This window comes from Hypomesus transpacificus, chromosome 23 (genome assembly GCF_021917145.1).
Source record: "Hypomesus transpacificus isolate Combined female chromosome 23, fHypTra1, whole genome shotgun sequence".
NCBI classification, from domain to species: Eukaryota; Metazoa; Chordata; class Actinopteri; order Osmeriformes; family Osmeridae; genus Hypomesus; species Hypomesus transpacificus.
The window spans coordinates 18,373,972-18,391,861 of NC_061082.1; the positions used below are offsets into that span (position 1 = coordinate 18,373,972).

The 17,890-nt window shown below is 44.0% G+C and overlaps 1 protein-coding gene across 4 annotated transcripts in view; it reads left to right on the forward strand.

Moving 5' to 3' along the window:
- LOC124484958 (butyrophilin subfamily 1 member A1-like) overlaps window positions 1-17,586 on the forward strand; it is a 49,377-nt gene extending 31,791 nt beyond the window's left edge. The window contains exons 1-10 of one of the 4 annotated variants that reach the window (XM_047046118.1): window positions 2,828-3,001; window positions 5,062-5,178; window positions 5,411-5,773; window positions 5,876-6,157; window positions 6,399-6,515; window positions 7,091-7,114; window positions 7,488-7,508; window positions 8,068-8,088; window positions 11,233-11,253; window positions 16,629-17,585. In XM_047046118.1, coding sequence (XP_046902074.1) covers window positions 5,064-5,178; window positions 5,411-5,773; window positions 5,876-6,157; window positions 6,399-6,515; window positions 7,091-7,114; window positions 7,488-7,508; window positions 8,068-8,088; window positions 11,233-11,253; window positions 16,629-17,182 — 1,518 coding nt within the window. In that variant the 5' untranslated portion in view covers window positions 2,828-3,001; window positions 5,062-5,063 and the 3' untranslated portion in view covers window positions 17,183-17,585. Of the gene's footprint in view, window positions 1-2,827; window positions 3,002-5,015; window positions 5,179-5,410; window positions 5,774-5,875; window positions 6,158-6,398; window positions 6,516-7,090; window positions 7,115-7,487; window positions 7,509-8,067; window positions 8,089-11,232; window positions 11,254-14,005; window positions 14,200-16,628 lie in introns of those variants that run through there. The other 3 variants (XM_047046119.1, XM_047046117.1, XM_047046120.1) reach the window with 3 other exon arrangements.
- Window positions 17,587-17,890: the final 304 nt, after the last annotated feature.

Sequence of the window (17,890 nt, forward strand, 5' to 3'; positions counted from 1 at the left end):
AGAACATGACTCTGTAGAGGTCAGATATAGAGCATGACTCTGTAGATGTCAGGTTAGATATAGATTATGACTCTGTATAGGTATAGAAAATGAACCACTCATGGATCATCTACATGTAAGACATTTGAGATCTGACTAATGGATAGTTGAATGGAACATGTCTGTCAATCTTGTATTCCTCCATCATTTACCTTTATCTCTATGTCTCTTCACCAGGACACAGATGGCTACAGCTGATGCTAAGGCACAGACACCAAACACCACAGCCAAGGGCACTTTCCAAGAGTGATCTTGATAGAACAGCTCACCTGAAACATGCATGTTTAAAGCATTGCTTATATTTTACAATTGTTTACACCTAGTGCTGCAATGTCTGTCTATCACTATGTATATATTGGTTTTGAAGTGTGTAATATTGTCCTATTTGTTGTGGTGGTTGTGTGATGTTGCTGTCCTTCCTCTCTTATTCCCACGGTCCCAGAAAATCCAAAACCTTGTGGATTCTCAGAGGAAGATGTGAGGCTGAATAACTCACCAGGAACATGAATCATACATACATAGGCCAATCCCCCCCATGGAGTCCAGGCTCTGGTGGTGGCAGCAGCTGACCAGCCAGCCAGACGGGCGGGGGGATCAGAAGAGACAAAACCATGATGAGTACAGTTGAGGAATGACTGGCTGGTTCTCAGAAAGTAAGATTCATATAATAAACATTTAGACTTTCCATCAGTTACACAAGAGCTAATGTTAATAATGTAACATTTAATAATAATGTAATATTTCTACATGAAACAAGTCTAAATAAACCTAGTGCCATCTTCCAAGTTGGAGGCATCTCCTTCTTTATCTCTCTGTCCCTCTCTCTCTCTATCTGCATCACAGTCTGGTCCTCTTCTTCTGTTCTCTCCCCCCCCCCCCCCTTCACTCAATCCCTTTTCTCTTCCTCTCCCCACTTTCTCTGTGTATTTGTCTCTCTGTCATTTTTCCCTCTTTCCCCTCTCTCTCCCTCCTCTCTTTCTGTCTCCTCTTCCTATCTCTCTCTTCCTCTGTAGCCACACTGTAGCCAGCCAATGTGAGCAGCTAACCCTGCCTCAAGGATAAACACTCCTGCTATACATGTGGTGGCTGTTCAAGACACACATGTGCACACAATGCGGCAGAGATGACAATGAAAATATAGCCTTTATAACAGCTAGTTACACGGATTATTCCAATAGTTAGATTTTAAAAGACCAAAAAGGTCGAGGAGGACGACCTTATTGGGAGAAAGCGATTCCACATTGATCTGTCACATTAGAATTTTGATTTGGGGCACGAAAGTCTTGAAATTTGAGTGAGAATGTCGCCCGGTAGACCGCATAGGCGGCAGCCATGTCTTCACGTCATGACAAACTTAATCTTTTTTACAGTTTTACAGTCAGTCCTACAACAACAAAAAAGTCTAGCATGGCAGCTTTCAAGAGATCTGGGAATTCTGCTTTTTGCCAGCTGGTCCAATTATTTTTGTGATTTGTGTGAAACTGGCAATCTGAGTGAGACTGCGTCCCCGTTACTGTACAGTAGTGTTTTGACGTTAGCCTCAGTCAGACTCGGGTCGCTCACTGGCAGTGTGCACAATGTTGTTTGTCACTCCATTCTACACTTACTAGAACGTCAGGGAGGATTGCCTTTGGAAGATACAAGCCTGCTGAAGATAGCCAGAATCTCAGATTTCTTCAACCAAACCATCATTTGTCTGAGAAAGCGACCTCCGTTACTAGCTAGCCAGGCTAGTTTTGCCCGTTTCACTCCTCAGGCTATTTAAAGGTACATGTTAGCCAATGAACGCCAGCAAGATTGGCACGTGACTTGAGCATATAAATTGATGTGTTCCTGTCAAATAAATATTTCTCTCGTTTCTCTCCCATGAGAGCTAGTTCAGAAAACGTGTTTCTTTCAACTGCAATGTTAACACTGGGTCAAATACTTATATCCACTACAGTAGGTAGTGGTAGGGTGCCCAGTCACTAGAGTACAGTAGGTAGTGGTAGGGTGCCCAGTCACTAGAGTACAGTAGGTAGTGGTAGGGTGCCCAGTCACTAGAGTACAGTAGGTAGTGGTAGGGTGCCCAGTCACTAGAGTACAGTAGGTAGTGGTAGGGTGCCCAGTCACTAGAGTACAGTAGGTAGTGGTAGGGTGCCCAGTCACTAGAGTACAGTAGGTAGTGGTAGGGTGCCCAGTCACTAGAGTACAGTAGGTAGTGGTAGGGTGCCCTTACAGCTGCTAACTATAGATCCAAGTTCTTATTCAGATTCTGGTGTTCTGCTCTCACTGTGGCTCATCTCACTTCATTTACAGATCGTCTTAAGCTAAAGAAGGGTAAGTAATATCCAGTTTATCACTATGTGATGATGTTGAAGCACCACTGTCATGGTAGAACAGCTGTGCAGCATGGTGGAACTGTCAGAAGGATTCCTGCAGAGTGGCTTTAACTGCATTCCAATCAAGATTCAGGTTTAGAAAAAAAATTCACAACGTGCCTTAACCAGGATCAAATCCTCCCCCTCTCTCCTCCTCACCCCCTGTCTCCTTTACCTCCTCTCACCTCCTCTACTCCTGCCCCTCTCTCCTCCTCACCCGCTCTCCTCCTCACCCCCTGTCTCCTTTACCTCCTCTTTCCTCTTCTACACCTCCCCCTCTCTCCTTCAAACCTCTGCCATTCTCCCATCCTGTTTTGGCATGCATGTATCCTTACAAAAATCAGTTCAAGTAATAAGACTCCAAACAAGATCAACAGGTCCAAACAGAAGTGTGTGTGTGAAGGTATGTATGTGGGTGTGACACATTCAGATATCTACAGAACGTTCCATGAACAGTAACAATAACAACAGCAGTAAGAGGAGTCTTTAATGTTGGGATCAGATGAGTACAAGGCAGCACTACAGGTGATCAGACTGTCAGCATTACTGTCAGACACACACAGAACCAGATGGAGCACAGAGAGGAGGCTGATGGTATAAAGGTCAGTAGAAGGTGTTTATTCATATGTTGGAGGGTGAAGGATTTACTGTCAGTCCAGGATAGGTTATGATTAAGTAAATTAGCATCCCTATTCCTAGTCGGATGTCTTATCCTTTGAAATACTGGATGTGTGTTTGTTTGACAGCATAGATCCTAGGCTGTCGAAAACTAAACTATACAGTGGAAAAAGATAGAGTGGTGCAGAAAGAGAGATTAAGAAAGGAGGTGAGAGAAAGAGAGAGAGAGAGAGAGAGACAGAGGGAGAGAGAGAGAGGGAGAGGGAGTGAGAGAGGGAGAGAGAGAGAGAGAGAGAGAGAGAGAGAGAGAGAGAGAGAGAGAGAGAGAGAGAGAGAGAGAGAGAGGAAGAGAGAGAGAGGGAGGGAGAGAGTGAAAGAGGGAGAGGGAGTGAGAGAGAGAGAGTGAGAGGGAGAGAGTGAGCAGGCAGAGGGATTAAGGGAGGTGAGAGAAGGATCAGGACTGGGTACAGGAGCATCTGTACAGAAAGGAGGAGAAAAAGAGAGAGGGGGAGGCAGAGGGGCAGTCATACTTCCTGACTACCTCCACCTGTATCTCCCTCCTGCTCTCTTCCACCTGATTACCTCCATCGTGGTTAGGGTTAGAAACAAGAGATTTAGTTGTGTTGTTCACCTTATAATCTATGACTCAAACCAAATGAGTGACACTCCAATAAATAATGCTTTTGTCATGATGAATTGGAGAGTATGTGTTTCAAAATGAATCAATTTTACCAGTATAATTGATCCCAGGATACACAGTGTTTAAACTGAACCCTGACCCTTTTCCAAAATGTAGCTCTGTACCTCTGAAATGTTGTTTTGTCAATGAACAATTCTGTGGTTGCACTGTCTGACTTCAGCAAACCCCTCTTGTTCACTTTACTCAGTTGTTGTCTTCTGTACACACCCCTTGTCGTCCAGGCGTAACCCCCCCCCCCCCCCCCCCCCCCCCCCCCCCCCCCCCCCCCTTGGCCGAAACCCCGCTCAGTGGGACAGTGGGACATGTGGGGCAGTGGGGCATGTGGGGCATGTGGGGCATGTGGGGCAGTACACATGGTAACAGGCGCTGCAGACATGCCTCTTACACCCGTGACAAACGGTGAACGTTTTACAGTCCTTCACAGGGCAGACTTGACATCTCCTCCTCTTCCTGGTAGACCGGTGAGGCCAGTTTTACCGATGCTGCAGCATCTTCGGGTTTTGTATTAGGAAATATTGTTGTGACACGGTGGTGGGTCACAACGACCCGGAGACAGTGAGAGGGTTCCTCCTAGTGGTAACTAGTGATATAACGTGTATACCCATATACCCCCCCCTTCACATTCCCTCCCCAACGCATCTACGTTGTTGTAAAAAGTGGAAAAGTTGCGCCGACACGGCAGGGGGTCACATGACCCTGAGACAGCGCGAAGGTTAAAATAAAATGCTTCATTTTATTTTTGTATTAGGTAAAGTTGTGGCAACACGACAGTGGGTTACAATGACCTGAAGACAGCACAAGGGTTAAACATTAAACTGTTTGTTACTTTAAAACTAACCTCCATCTGGGTTATCACAGGGATATTTGTTTTGTCAACTGAATGCACATGTCAGATTCACTGCCTGACTTGTAAGCAGAGAAAAGCTGTTGCTATCAAACGTTGTCTACTTTAAACTGTATTAGTGTACTGGTGAAGCAATAGATCAAATAGGCCGGTAGATAGGTTGGTCAAGTGATTTAATGCTCCCTTGTATAAGTATTTTGAGTATTTTTTTAATGTAAAAACACAGTAGTATATCATTATGTTGTGGCTGCTGTATTTGTGCTTTATTTTGATACACTTACAATTAAGTTATTTGGCATTTTATTTTTAAATACATTTTAATGTATCTTTGGTCATTTCTGGACGTATTGACCATGAAAGTTTATGAAAAAGATATTTGAGTGAGTGCTCTGGATGTTGTCCTCAGGAATGATGCTGACCCTGCCTGACTGTGTGTTCTGGATGTTGTCTTCAGGAATGATGCTGACCCTGCCTGACTGTGTTCTGGATGTTGTCCTCAGGAATGATGCTGACCCTGCCTGGCTGTGTGTTCTGGATGTTGTTCCCAGGAATGATGCTGACCCTGCCTGACTGTGTGTTCTGGAGGATTCTCCTACTGCTCCACACAGCAAACTGCGGTAAACAAATCACTGTCATGGAGTCGTGTGTTTTACCATCTAGCTATCTGTAAAGTTTTGTCTTTTAGGTACACTATAATAGTAATAGTAATAGTTAATAGTAGGACTGATAGTAACAGTTTTAAGTGATGCAGATCAACTAGATTGCAGGCCTCCATCAGACCAGAGCAAGTTGAGGAGAGAGGATGTTTGTCCTCTGAGATTCACTCTTTATCTGTTCTCTTCTCTTCAGTTACTCGTACAGTCATTACTCCAGTTCAGCAAATCACTGTTGTGGCTGGTGAAAGTCTAGTTCTGCCGTGCTACGTCAACCCCAGCGTCAGTGCTGAGGGCTGGACGGTGGAGTGGTTGAAACTCTCAGTAGACAGAGACCAACGCAACATCCATCTTTACAAAGACGGCAGAGATGACAATGAAAATCAGAATCCCTCCTTCAAGGCAAGAACAGCTCTGTTTAAAGAGGAACTGAAGACAGGCAACACCTCCTTGAAGCTGCTCTGGGTTAGAGGCACTGATGAAGGAACTTACAAATGTATTGTTATGTCACCTACCTCGAAATGGTATGATGATTCCAACATTGAAGTCCATGTTAAAGGTGAATTTAGTTTTCAAGTCGAGTTTTGGTAACTTTCTATTGTGCCTAAACCAAGTCCATCCTTCTAATAACATGATTGAATTTGTATCTGTGTGCTTGTAGCTGTAGGATCTCATCCAGTGGTCTCTATCGAGGGACACAGAGTGACAAGGATGGGTCTGCTGTGTGAGACACAAGGCTGGTACCCTGAACCAGAGGTGGAGTGGCAGGACAGTGAAGGAGTCTCTCTCTCTGCTGATCCTCCAGAGACGACCACAGACTCTGTGGGTCGCTACACACTCAAACTGAGGGTCACTGTTCAGAACACACATAGAAACCGCTTTAACTGTAGAGTTAAACAGAAATACATGAAGAGAGATGAGACGGCAAGGATTGATGTTCCTGGTGAGTTATTCAGCCTCACATCTTCCTCTGAGAATCCACAAGGTTTGGGATTTTCTGGGACCGTGGGAATTTCTACTAGTGAATAAGAGAGGAAGGACAACAACATCACACAACCACCACAACAAACAGGACAACATTCTACACTTCAAAACCAATATATACATAGTGATAGACAGACATTGCAGCGCTAGGTGTAAACAATTGTAAAATATAAGCAATGCTTTAAACATGCATGTTTCAGGTGAGCTGTTCTATCAAGATCACTCTTGGAAAGTGCCCTTGGCTGTGGTGTTTGGTGTCTGTGCCTTAGCATCAGCTGTAGCCATCTGTGTCCTGGTGAAGAGACATAGAGATAAAGGTAAATGATGGAGGAATACAAGATTGACAGACATGTTCCATTCAACTATCCATTAGTCAGATCTCAAGTCTTGCGTGTAGATGATCCATGTGTGGATTCATTTTCTATACCTGATCTGACCTATACAGAGTCATAATCTATATCTAAACTGACCTTTACAAAGTCATGTTCTATATCTGACCTCTACAGAGTCATGTTCTATATCTGACCTCTACAAAGTCCTGTTCTATATCTGATCTGACCTCTACAGAGTCATGTTCTATATCTGACCTCTTCAGAGTCATGTTCTACATGTGATCAGCTGTTGTGTTCTCACTGTTGTGTTCTCCCTATTGTGTTCTCCCTGTTGTGTTCTCACGGTTGTGTTTTCACGGTTGTGTTCTCAGGGTTGTGTTCTCCCTGTTGTGTTCTCACGGTTGTGTTCTCACGGTTGTGTTCTCCCTGTTGTGTTCTCACTGTTGTGTTCTCACGGTTGTGTTTTCACGGTTGTGTTCTCAGGGTTGTGTTCTCCCTGTTGTGTTCTCACGGTTGTGTTCTCACGGTTGTGTTCTCCCACCTCTGTGTTTCCTTTGCAGAGACGATTTTCAAGGCCCAGAAAGGTAATAACCACCATTAGTCTGCAGAGGGAAGTGACTTCACTATCAGGACAGGAGCATGTATAGAAAGGTTAACATATTCTTAAAAGGCTAATTTTTTAGGTCAGTGTATGTTCTTATCAGATAACATTGTACATTTAAACACCATCTGACTCATTGTAAACTCAGATTATACATCAGTTGTTACTGCAGAGTGGTCTTAAGGTAAGCTGTACAATGGTGTTAAATTACAACTGTTAACAAAAGACTTCTGATGAACAGTCACTAAAGTAGAGTAGGTAGTGGTAGGATACTGGTTCAGCTGGTCACTATAGATCCAAGATCGTACACAGATTCTGTTCTGTTCTCACTGTCTCTCATCTCACTTAATTTACAGTTCGGCTCCTTGTTAAGAAATGTAAGTAATATCCAGTTTAACACTATATGATGATGTTGAAGCACCACTGTCATGGTAGAACAGCTGTGCAGCATGGTGGAACTGTCAGAAGGATTCCTGCAGAGTGGATTTAACTGCACTGTCAGGACAGGAGACTGTTCAGGAATGTCTCCTCTTGTTCAGCTGTTATTTGAACACTGATAAAGACCTTGATATCTTGATGTCATACAGAGTTGAAGAGGTTGTCACATGTACATGGTTGTTACAAAGCATGAAGAACAGTGATGTACTGCTGTATCTCTTCATGTCAGTATCTCTGGTCTGACCACAAATGGGCCCGAAAGCCTCATTTATAATGTCCAGTCTTTCCATTCATATCTCTGTGCTGTGCTGCCCCCTACTGTTCACACTGGTAGTTCTTGACTGAGGACTAGGGTCAGGACTGTTAAGTGTCGTCATTAGAGGGCGAGTAGGTAATGGTAACGTGCTGTTTTAGCTGGTCACAATAGATCCCAGTTCTTGTTCAGATTCTGGTGTTCATGTCTGATTCTCACTGTCTCTCATCTCACTTCATTTACAGGTCAGCTCCTTCATAAGAAATGTAAGTAATATCCAGTTAATCATTATATGATAATGTTGACGCACAACTGTCGCTCTGGATAAGAGCGTCTGCTAAATGACTAAATGTAACTGTCATGGTAGAACAGCTGTGCAGCGTGATGGAACTGTCAGATTCGGAAGGGGCGAAATCGGACCGATGATCCTGTAGTGTGTCCGCATTAGAGACACAGTTATGCTGGGGACACACTACAGGATAATCGGGACGATTTCGCCCCTTCCGAATCTGCTCGGAAGGACGTCGGAGGCGCCCCGATCGCGAACATGTTGAATATTTGCGATCAGGAATGCTGATGTGTGGGGGGAACCCCGAGGGCAAACGCCGAGTTTATCATGTGAAATGAAACGATATCCAATCAGAAAGCAAGCTGAGAGAAGACTGAAGCATAACAAACGGAGTCACGGCGCAGCACAAAGTTAAATAGAATTGATTTGTGGCAACAGCAAACCCTTTTATTTTTTTCTGTGAATTTTCTGTGAAAATCATTCCAAACACTATCATCGCAATTTCTTCCAGCAGATCGTCCACCATGCTTATTCTTAAATCTCGACAGATTTTGCAAGATTTGTTGTGTTAACAGTTGGGACACTGGTTGGAAATCTGTTTGTGTGTGGTGTACTGTCTTTGTCAAATCATGGCACACCACACACTGTAGGAGCAAAACGGCTAAATCTAGGATTTTTTGTCTTCATGTGTGTGGTCTCTAGGGCTGTCCCAAACTAAGATTTTCTTTGGTCGACCAAGACTCGACTAAAACGTCTGAAAATCGACTAATCGAACTTTGAAATCGCTTAAAAAAAAAAAAAATACAAACATTTTTGCGATCTGACTCAATGGCTGTTGGACATTGCAGATTCAGCCGCAATAGCCTACTAATAATAAGACTCGTATCACCAGTCCTGTTGTAACCGAATGCCGATGGTATTTAGTATCTCTTACAATGTACTACAAATTAAAGGTCACATGACATGAAAACTTCACTACAGGAGGTTATTTAACATTAATGAGAATTTTCGATAGGTGTAAACCAAGCCCTGGGTGTTCTTCTCCGCCTTTGAGAAATGAAGGCTCAAACGCTGTTTGAAAATCTGCTCCTTATGACGTCACAAGGAGCCTCTGCACAACCAGTATCTTAATTTTATTTTCGCTGGAAATGCGCCGACACAACCTCTCAAAGTTTTGCATGTCTGCGCCAAACATTTCAGCCACCACTGTTTCCTTAACTTGAGCCAATACAAAGTTGGCCTTGCTGACCGTCTGAAATTAAATTCTGGATCAGTACTCCTTGGTCCAGCTACAAACCTCGGACAAGTAAGTCAACTAACGCTATATCATTTTGTTGCTTACTATGTGTATACCTACTGTAGCTTGCTACCCTTAGAATCTGGCTGTAACATTAGCTCTGCAGCTATCAGCTGAGGTACTGTCGCTAATGTAAAGGTTGATAGCATCAAGTATGTGTGTGAATACACATTCTGTAACACAGTGTTGTACGCTTCGTTGTTATGTGGATAACGTTCCTCTGTTGGTGTTATGGCGTGCGATATCCGCCTTTCCCCACATTGAAATGACTGAGTGTGCAGCTCTGCAAACCAGGGATATCAGATGAGAATGGGCAAATTCGAGGCATCTTACAGCAACGGGTCTACGAGCCATTGCGATACATCCACTGTAAACATTAGCGCATGTTGCCGCCTCTCTCCTCCTCATTTAGTATTTAAAGCTACAGACACAGAAACAGCGCGTTCTGAGGAAAGCTCATTGTGGGACTACTCGTAGAGGCTATAATTCTGCACCAAGGCTGAATTTCGGGAAAGAGACTTCAGATACAGTATTAGGGGACCACTAAGGCCTATATAAAAGCATCCAAAAACAGCATTTCATGTGACCTTTAAAAATATTGTTTGTTTAACATACAAATCATCAGAGCGCTTATCATTGCCTGAAAACTTGCAGCATGCGAACTTACGTAGAAGCTGAGTGGGGAACGTTGCAACAGTCAAAGGTGTTGTTGTCTTGGCCGAAGAAGATAATGTCATTCGATTTGGATGTAATTCTTATAATAGGCATATTCATTTTTCAACACAGCGCATTAGCATGAGCGAAGTAGGGCTAGACCAACTTACGTTTTTCAGGTGGTGGCATGGGCGTCGCCGCTATGTAACTTGGGGGGGTCGCGTCCCCCTCACTTTAAAAAGTCTTTGGACCCCCCCACATTTGTGATTAAAATATTAGTGCACGACTGGTCTACTAGTCCAGCGATCTTTGCATTGCTTCACAATCAAATCCGTTCCACTTCATCCGTAGGGAGAATACCCATAGCAATAGAATTCCACTCCGCGATTTCTAGACAAACAGCATCACGCACGCAGATTCAACTCCCATACTCTTTGATCGACGCATCACGCTTTTTTTCGAGGAAGAGGAAACTAAGTCAGAGTTTCCCAAGTTTTCCCTCAGTGGCCAAAGCACCCATATGAGACATTCTCTGGCTATAAAAGCATTAGTTAAGGCCGCGTTCACGCTTGACTTGAAAAAAGTGCTGCCTTCAGTGCCTTTTGAACGCCTTTTCAGAAAAGCGTTGGGTGACGTCAAGCGCCTTTCTGACGAGAATTTTGTAACCTGAACGGGAATCATATAGTCTAGCGATACATTATTATCCGTTATTCTCCGTTGGTTACTTATCGACAGCTAGCTAGTATGGCGAATAAAATGCAATACTTGCTTTAGCTTTGGCGTTTGAGGAGCCATAGCCATAGCCTGGTAACTAAGGTAGGTTACTAGGGAAGGCACACTCGTACCTACTCTCCTCGTCCTGATTGGTCAGCTGTCAAAAAGGCACTTGACGTCACACAGCGCTTTTCTGAAAAGTTGAGAAAATTGGCCACAAATGGGACCGAAAGCCTTATTTACAATCTCCAGTCTTTCCATTCATATCTCTGTGCTGTGCTGCCCCCTACTGTTCACACTGGTAGTTCTTGACTGAGGACTAGGGTCAGGACTGTTTAGTGTCGTCATTAGTGGTAGGGTGCTGGTTCAGATGATTGCTATAGATCCAAGTTCTTGTTCAGATTCTGGTGTTCATATGTCTGATTCTCACTGTCTCTCATCTCACTTTATTTACAGTTCAGTTCAAGGATGAGATTGGTAAGTAATATCCAGTTTATCACTATGTTATGATGTTGAAGCACCACTGTCATGGTAGAACAGTTGTGCAGTGTGGTGGAACTGTCAGAAGGATTCCTGTCAGGACAGAAAAACGGTATTTATGATCTCCAGATGTCTTTTTACAACGTAGTTTCCAATACACGTCAGTGTCACGTCAATGTGGGAGTGGTTCCTGTGCATATAGGGTGCTCACAGAATCAATGGCGGCAGAGTAAGAAACAGATGGAGACACAGCCAAGTAGCAGAGAGTCAAAGTGAGACTGCAAAGATTCGCCACCCCTGGTTTAGACTGTTTTGTAGTGGACTGCAAAACCGACGTATTGCAACACCACATACACACCAACACTGAAGTATCGATGAATCACACCTTAGTAAAGTGGCAGGATTTTGGGCCTGTCTGGCCTTCCCTCTCCACTGCCCTACCCTCTCCTCTTGTCCTCCTCTTCCCTCCAACACTTTACGAATACACTGCAATACATTACCAGGGCTCTCAAGTGTCACGCATTGAGAGTGACAGTCATTCATTTCGGTCTTTAGTCACGCCCTCCCGCCACACATTGTATTTCTCACGCCAACATTTTTTTTTAAATAATGTATTTAATATGCCTCAGCATCCAACCAAAATTCCTCTGGCCGCCCCACTCTCACTATGGAACCGGCAGTCAAGCGCGTCTCCCCTGGAGTTCTTAGTCGAGCCTGCCACGTATCAGCCAATCCAAAAAAAGAAAGAGTCTATACAATAGCCAATCGGAAAATAGCACCATTGTATCTGGGTAAGATTTAATGCAACAACCAATGGAAAAAAGCATATCCTGTCATTTTTCGGGATTCTGCTACGTCTTCCGAAAGTTTTGTTCACCTACAAAGCAAACCGCTGGAGCTCGAGCATCACTTTGAGTACAGTCATGATCTCCTGTTTTGATGTTACACAAAATTCACAACTTGTTTGACACAAACAATGGCCGGGTTTCCCAGATTCGTTAAGAAGATCTTAACGCTCAGAGCTTCTTTGGAGCGTTCTAAGAACACTCTAGAACGCTCTTAAAACGTTCTTAAGAAGTTCTGAGCGTTAAGAGCTTCTTAACGAATCTGGGAAACCCGGCCAATGACAACTTGACTGCTGTTAAAAAATGTTTCCCAGATTATTAGCATCAGTTTTTCAGGAGTCTCTTAACCAACAGTTTTACAACCTGTTCACTGACAACACCTGCTCAGAACAAGTAGTTCATAGATGTAGCCGGTGTGTATCGGTGAAACTCACTGGTCAGGTAAGTAAGAGGCCACCCGCAGCAACGGTTATCTAGCTTTTCGTTGGCGTAGTTGGTAGTGGCGGCGGTTGGGATGTGAGAGGCGGCAGGATCGAACCCAGTGCGGGATGTAAATAGGCCCGATTCCTTTGACTTTTAAAATAATGTCATATTTTATTATTATATCCTGGCCATGGATGCATTAATCACAGCTGCCTTTCAAAGATGTCAGGTCAAAAGCAATTAATAAATTAATTAATTTTGACCCCCTGACGAGGGGGGGGGGAATGTCACTCTTGCCTGTCTTCAAAACTTGAGAGCCCTGCAGTACACTGCAATACAGTGCACTTACATCTGTAGTGCACTCCGTCGCTGATTAGTGCCGTCTCAAATGGAACACTTACGTTAACCACTTTGCGCAAGTGACGGAGGCAAATCTGATAGTAGGCACCTGCGAATCCTGCAAAAATGAACGCTCTTCTTGCCATCTTCTTGTCCCTCGTTTACCCCTTTCTCTACCCCATGAAAAGCTGCCGAACGGGCTCCTCCTTTTCCGCGACGTAGCCAAAATGGCGCTCGTTTAGGGCGAGTAGTGTCCAAGACTCCACCCCTCGCCCCTCGGCTTGAAGCAACGGCCCCGGTGGATGTAGGTGGTATTGCATTTCTTGTTAGACTTCCGGCTCTTCCGGTCGTTTTAATTCTATTAACTCAAGTCAACATTTACAAAACGATCTCCCCCCCAAAAAATTGTTCGATTCTTGAACCTGTCTCATACTACTAGCTTTTTCATCGAAGAATTTTGAAACCAATCTGAATTGGGTAAACTAACACCCCATGTATTTGCTTACGTCAATAAAAGTTGCCTGCAAATGTGCTCGCGGATACTAACAGGGCACGAGCACAAAAGTTCACATTGGCCGATAGCCGATTTACCTGGAGCTGAAAGAAATGGCTTGAGTTTCCTGCCTTGTTGTAGAAAGTTTAGCAAATGGTTGTCACACATACAAGAAATGTTGGTAATATAGTTTATTCCCGTTATTTTAAAACAGATTTGATTTTTCGTAAAAACGTTCTTGACATGATGGCAAATATTATATTATGTTAAGCGTGAGCATATATTGTTGACATGTCTATCTGGAGCAAAGATGAAGATTAATACATCAACTGATAACCATAATAGGAAATTATACATATTAAAATAATATTAGTCTTGCCTTCAGAAGCTTTTGCTAAACACACTCATTATTCTTTTTTTGATCGTGTCATCAAGCCAGACTGCTTTTGTAGGACAATATAGGTCCTCAGTGACTCTGTTTCACCCCCACATATATCTGATGGAAACGTCTTGTATATAGTTCTGTTAATATGCCCCTTTCAAAGGCAATAAAGTAGACTATATTTTAGACACACTTCTCAATTTATTACATTATTACCAAGTCTTGTTAGATCACGTTTTAACCATTAATAGGCATTTGGTTTTGTAGGTTGAACATATAAAACACAAGCTACATTTCTACACTGGCAGAGTGAATTTCGTGGCATTTCGTTTGAATATGAAGTTGACAGTAAGCTATGGTAAGTCTGCATTGTGGAAGATTTCTTTTACAAAAATAACTAAGCTTTCTTTGCCTGGCGAGAACAACGACAGAGCTAAGTGTTCATGTTAACAGTTTATTTAATCCGATACAATGCGTTGGAAATCATACTCATATCACAAAGAAAAAAAGCAACATATGTGATGAGTTCCATCTAGAATAACCCTATATTTAGCCCTATAGCCTATTTCTAAAAACAAGTGAAAGGAATACTATACAGTGACAGAATACATTTCCGTTCTCACACGCTCGTAACCATAAATCGTATAAATCTATGCTGGCGGTTGTCGAAAAGTATGACGTGTACAGCTAGTTGCAAGCGTGCACGAGGTCTCGGAGCTAAGGAAAAAAAGAGCCACTGGCTGTGTCTACTACCACGCACTTTACTAAGTACACTGCAATACAGTGCACTTACATCTGTAGTGCACTCCGTCGCTGAGTAGTGCTGTCTCAAATGGAACACTTACTTTAACCACTTGACTGAAGTGTCGGACGCAAATCTGATTGTGACACCCGCGAATCTAAGGTGGAAGTGACGGACTCAAATCTGCTCGCGGGTCACAAGTGCGCGGGTCACAAGTGCGCGGGTCACAAGTGCTTAGGGTGCTTACACTCACAAAACCAGCAGAATTCAGGGCACTGAAAGTACCCGGATGGCGCACTGCAAAAAAAAATGCAGTGTACAACGATGGATACTACTCGCCCTAAACGGCGCCATATTGGCTACATAGCGGAAGAGGAGGAGCCCTTCCGCAGCTTTTCATTTCATTTCTAAAATAATGGCGGACGAAATGACTCGCGAGCAGATTTGAGTCCGTCTCTTCCACCTTAGATTCGCGGGTGTCACAATCAGATTTGCGTCCGTCACTTCTGCCAAGTGGTTAATGTAAGTGTTCCATTTGAGACAGCACTACTCAGCGACGGAGTGCACTGCAGATGTAAGTGCACTGTATTGCAGTGCACTGTAGGCTATTAATAAAGTGCGCGGTAGTTGACACTGTTTAAAGCTAGACCGGAAGAGACGAAAGTGGAAAGATGGTGCGGTCCAGTTCCGTGCTCTCGCTTGCCTCACTGCGCCTCTGAGCACTTTTCATAGAAATGAATAGGGATGCCATCTTGGAAGACAAAAGTTGCTTCCTCTAGTTATATTAACTCTATGGTAGTGTCCATCGTTTTACACTGCATCTTTTGACCGTTTGCAGTGCGCCATCCGGGTACTTTAAGTGCCCTAAATTCTGCTGGTTCTGTCAGCGTTCTGCACTGAAAGTCAGTGCCCGAAGTGCACAAGTGCTCGGTAGTAGACAGAGCCTCAGAGCCTGAAGGAGTTAGCTAGTTAATTGGAACACGTGTCATATTGCCTACCGCAAAGAGTGCTGGAGTTCGTGGTCTGGAGATGTCCTCCAGACGCAACACGGAAAACCACCCGACATATTAAAACCTCGGATTTCTCTCACAGAGTTTCAAAATTGGTCGTCAACCTGCCGTTCTATTTCCATTTGGACTGGGGAAGATCCTTGGTGTCTATCAACGTTGCCGTGAGTTCAGACTGGAGAGCCCCTTGCTTATGGAGTGAAATTAGTGTCGATAATAATTTGCAGTCGCAGAAAACGATTAGCAGTCGCAGAAAACGATTTGCAGGAGCAAAAAACAATTTGCAGGAGCAGAAAAAGATTTGCATGAGCAGGAATAGTTTTGCATTCGTAAAAAATGCGACTGCTAATCGTTGTCTGCGACTGCTAATCGCTTTCTGCGATTATGGATACAGGCATTGAAGTTGCTTATGTTTTTTTTGCTTTTGCCTTGACATGAATTAAAGGAGATTTGTGATTTTTGATTGTGTTCATTTTTTGGATTATTTAGTAAAAGAGTACTATATACGCTTGAATCAAACTTCTGAGCTTTTCTTCTTATTTACATTTGCTATTTTTTGTTACATTGCTGATGGTATCACACCTTAGTTATGTGGCAGGATTCTGGGCCTCCTGGCGCCCGAACTTACACTACCTGGGGTTTCCACCGTTACAAAATGGCGCCCAAACAGGGACTTGAACTGAACAATTCGAGATTTGGCTGTTGAACTTGTTGAACTCTGTCCACTTTTCTTGGATAATGTAGAAACAGACACACCTCTTGGCTGGTCTGAAGGGACCATTGATTTAAGTCACGATGCTTGCACCTTACCCGCACGGAGACTGTCCATAACTACTCTCCCCTCCCTCTCCCAGTGTCTGATCTAAGCTCCAGTTGCTGTGTGTGTTTTCCCTCTCCTTCCTCCCTTCTTATCTCAGCTCTTCTCCCCCCTCCCCTCCTCGTCTTTTCGCCTTTCTAATCATTTCCTTATCTACTACCTTTCCCTCGCCTCATCTTCCATTCCTTCCGCCCTCCTTTCATCTCTCTTCTCCTCTCTCCCTCCCCTGCCTCCTCCACCCCCCAACATACGGAGGGAGAGACAGACATTCTAATGTGAATGATGATGATCAGTAATATGTTGTGTCTTGGTCTCCCCCATCAGATGCCTGTGAGCTCACACTGGACCCAAACACAGCACACAGAAAACTCTCTCTGTCTGAGGACAACAGAAAAGTGACAAGGACAGAGGAGCAGCCGTACCCTGATGGCTCAGAGAGATTTGAGGACCGTTACCAGGTGCTGTGTAAAGAGGGTCTGTCTGGGCGCTGTTACTGGGAGGCAGAGTGGAGTGGAGGACTGGTTTATATAGCAGTGACATATAAAGGAATCAGTAGAAAAGGAATGGGTGATGACTGTGTGCTTGGATCCAATAACAAGTCCTGGAGTCTGGACTGTGATAACAGTTACTCTGCCAGGCATAATAAAAAGATCACTGACATACCTGTCCCCCTCTCCAGCTCCCACAGAGTAGGAGTGTATCTGGACCGGCCGGCCGGTACTCTTTCCTTCTACACAGTCTCCTCTGACACACTGACCCACCTGCACACATTCCACAGCACATTCACTGAGCCCCTCTATCCTGGGTTCTGTGTTCATCCTGACTCCTCAGTGTCCCTGTGTCAGGTAGAATGGCCCACACACACTGTGCTCACATAGATGTCATTGAAGATTGAACCCTATGCAGTACCGGTCGTGGCACATCTGGCGCCGCCCCCCCCCCACCCCCCCGGGCCGCCCCCCCCCAAACGCAACACGAAGATATGACGTGGCGTGGTTGGCGTCTTCTGCTGGTTGTGCGGGAGGGTTCATCAATGGAGGCACTTGGGAAAATGCCCCTTCTTCATGACGCCCTAGGCAGCTGCCTATGTCGCCTGTAGGAAGGACCGGCCCTGACTATATACAGTTGGAATTGATATCCCAGTGTGTTTGTTAATATCGGTGTGTGTAGAATATTACGTTTTGTTTTCATTGTTGACAAACAACAATCCTGTCTCTGATCTCAGTTCCACTGAATGTGATGAACTAAATAGTGTCTTAGTGACTAAATAAGGAAAAATAAAGATGTTTTATACAAGATGATAGAAGACATGCTGTGTGTTTGTTGGTGACCCAGTGGTCCTAGACACACACACACACATGTACACACACACTCACACACACATGTACACACACACATTTACGTTTACATTTATGCATTTATGCATTTAGCAGACGCTTTTATCCAAAGCGACTTCCAAGAGAGAGCTTTACAAAAAGAGCATAGGTCACTGATCATAACAACGAGGTAGTCCCAAACATTGCAAGCAGCCAAAACATGAAGCATACATTGTGAAAAAACTAAACAAACATTGTGAAAAAACTAAA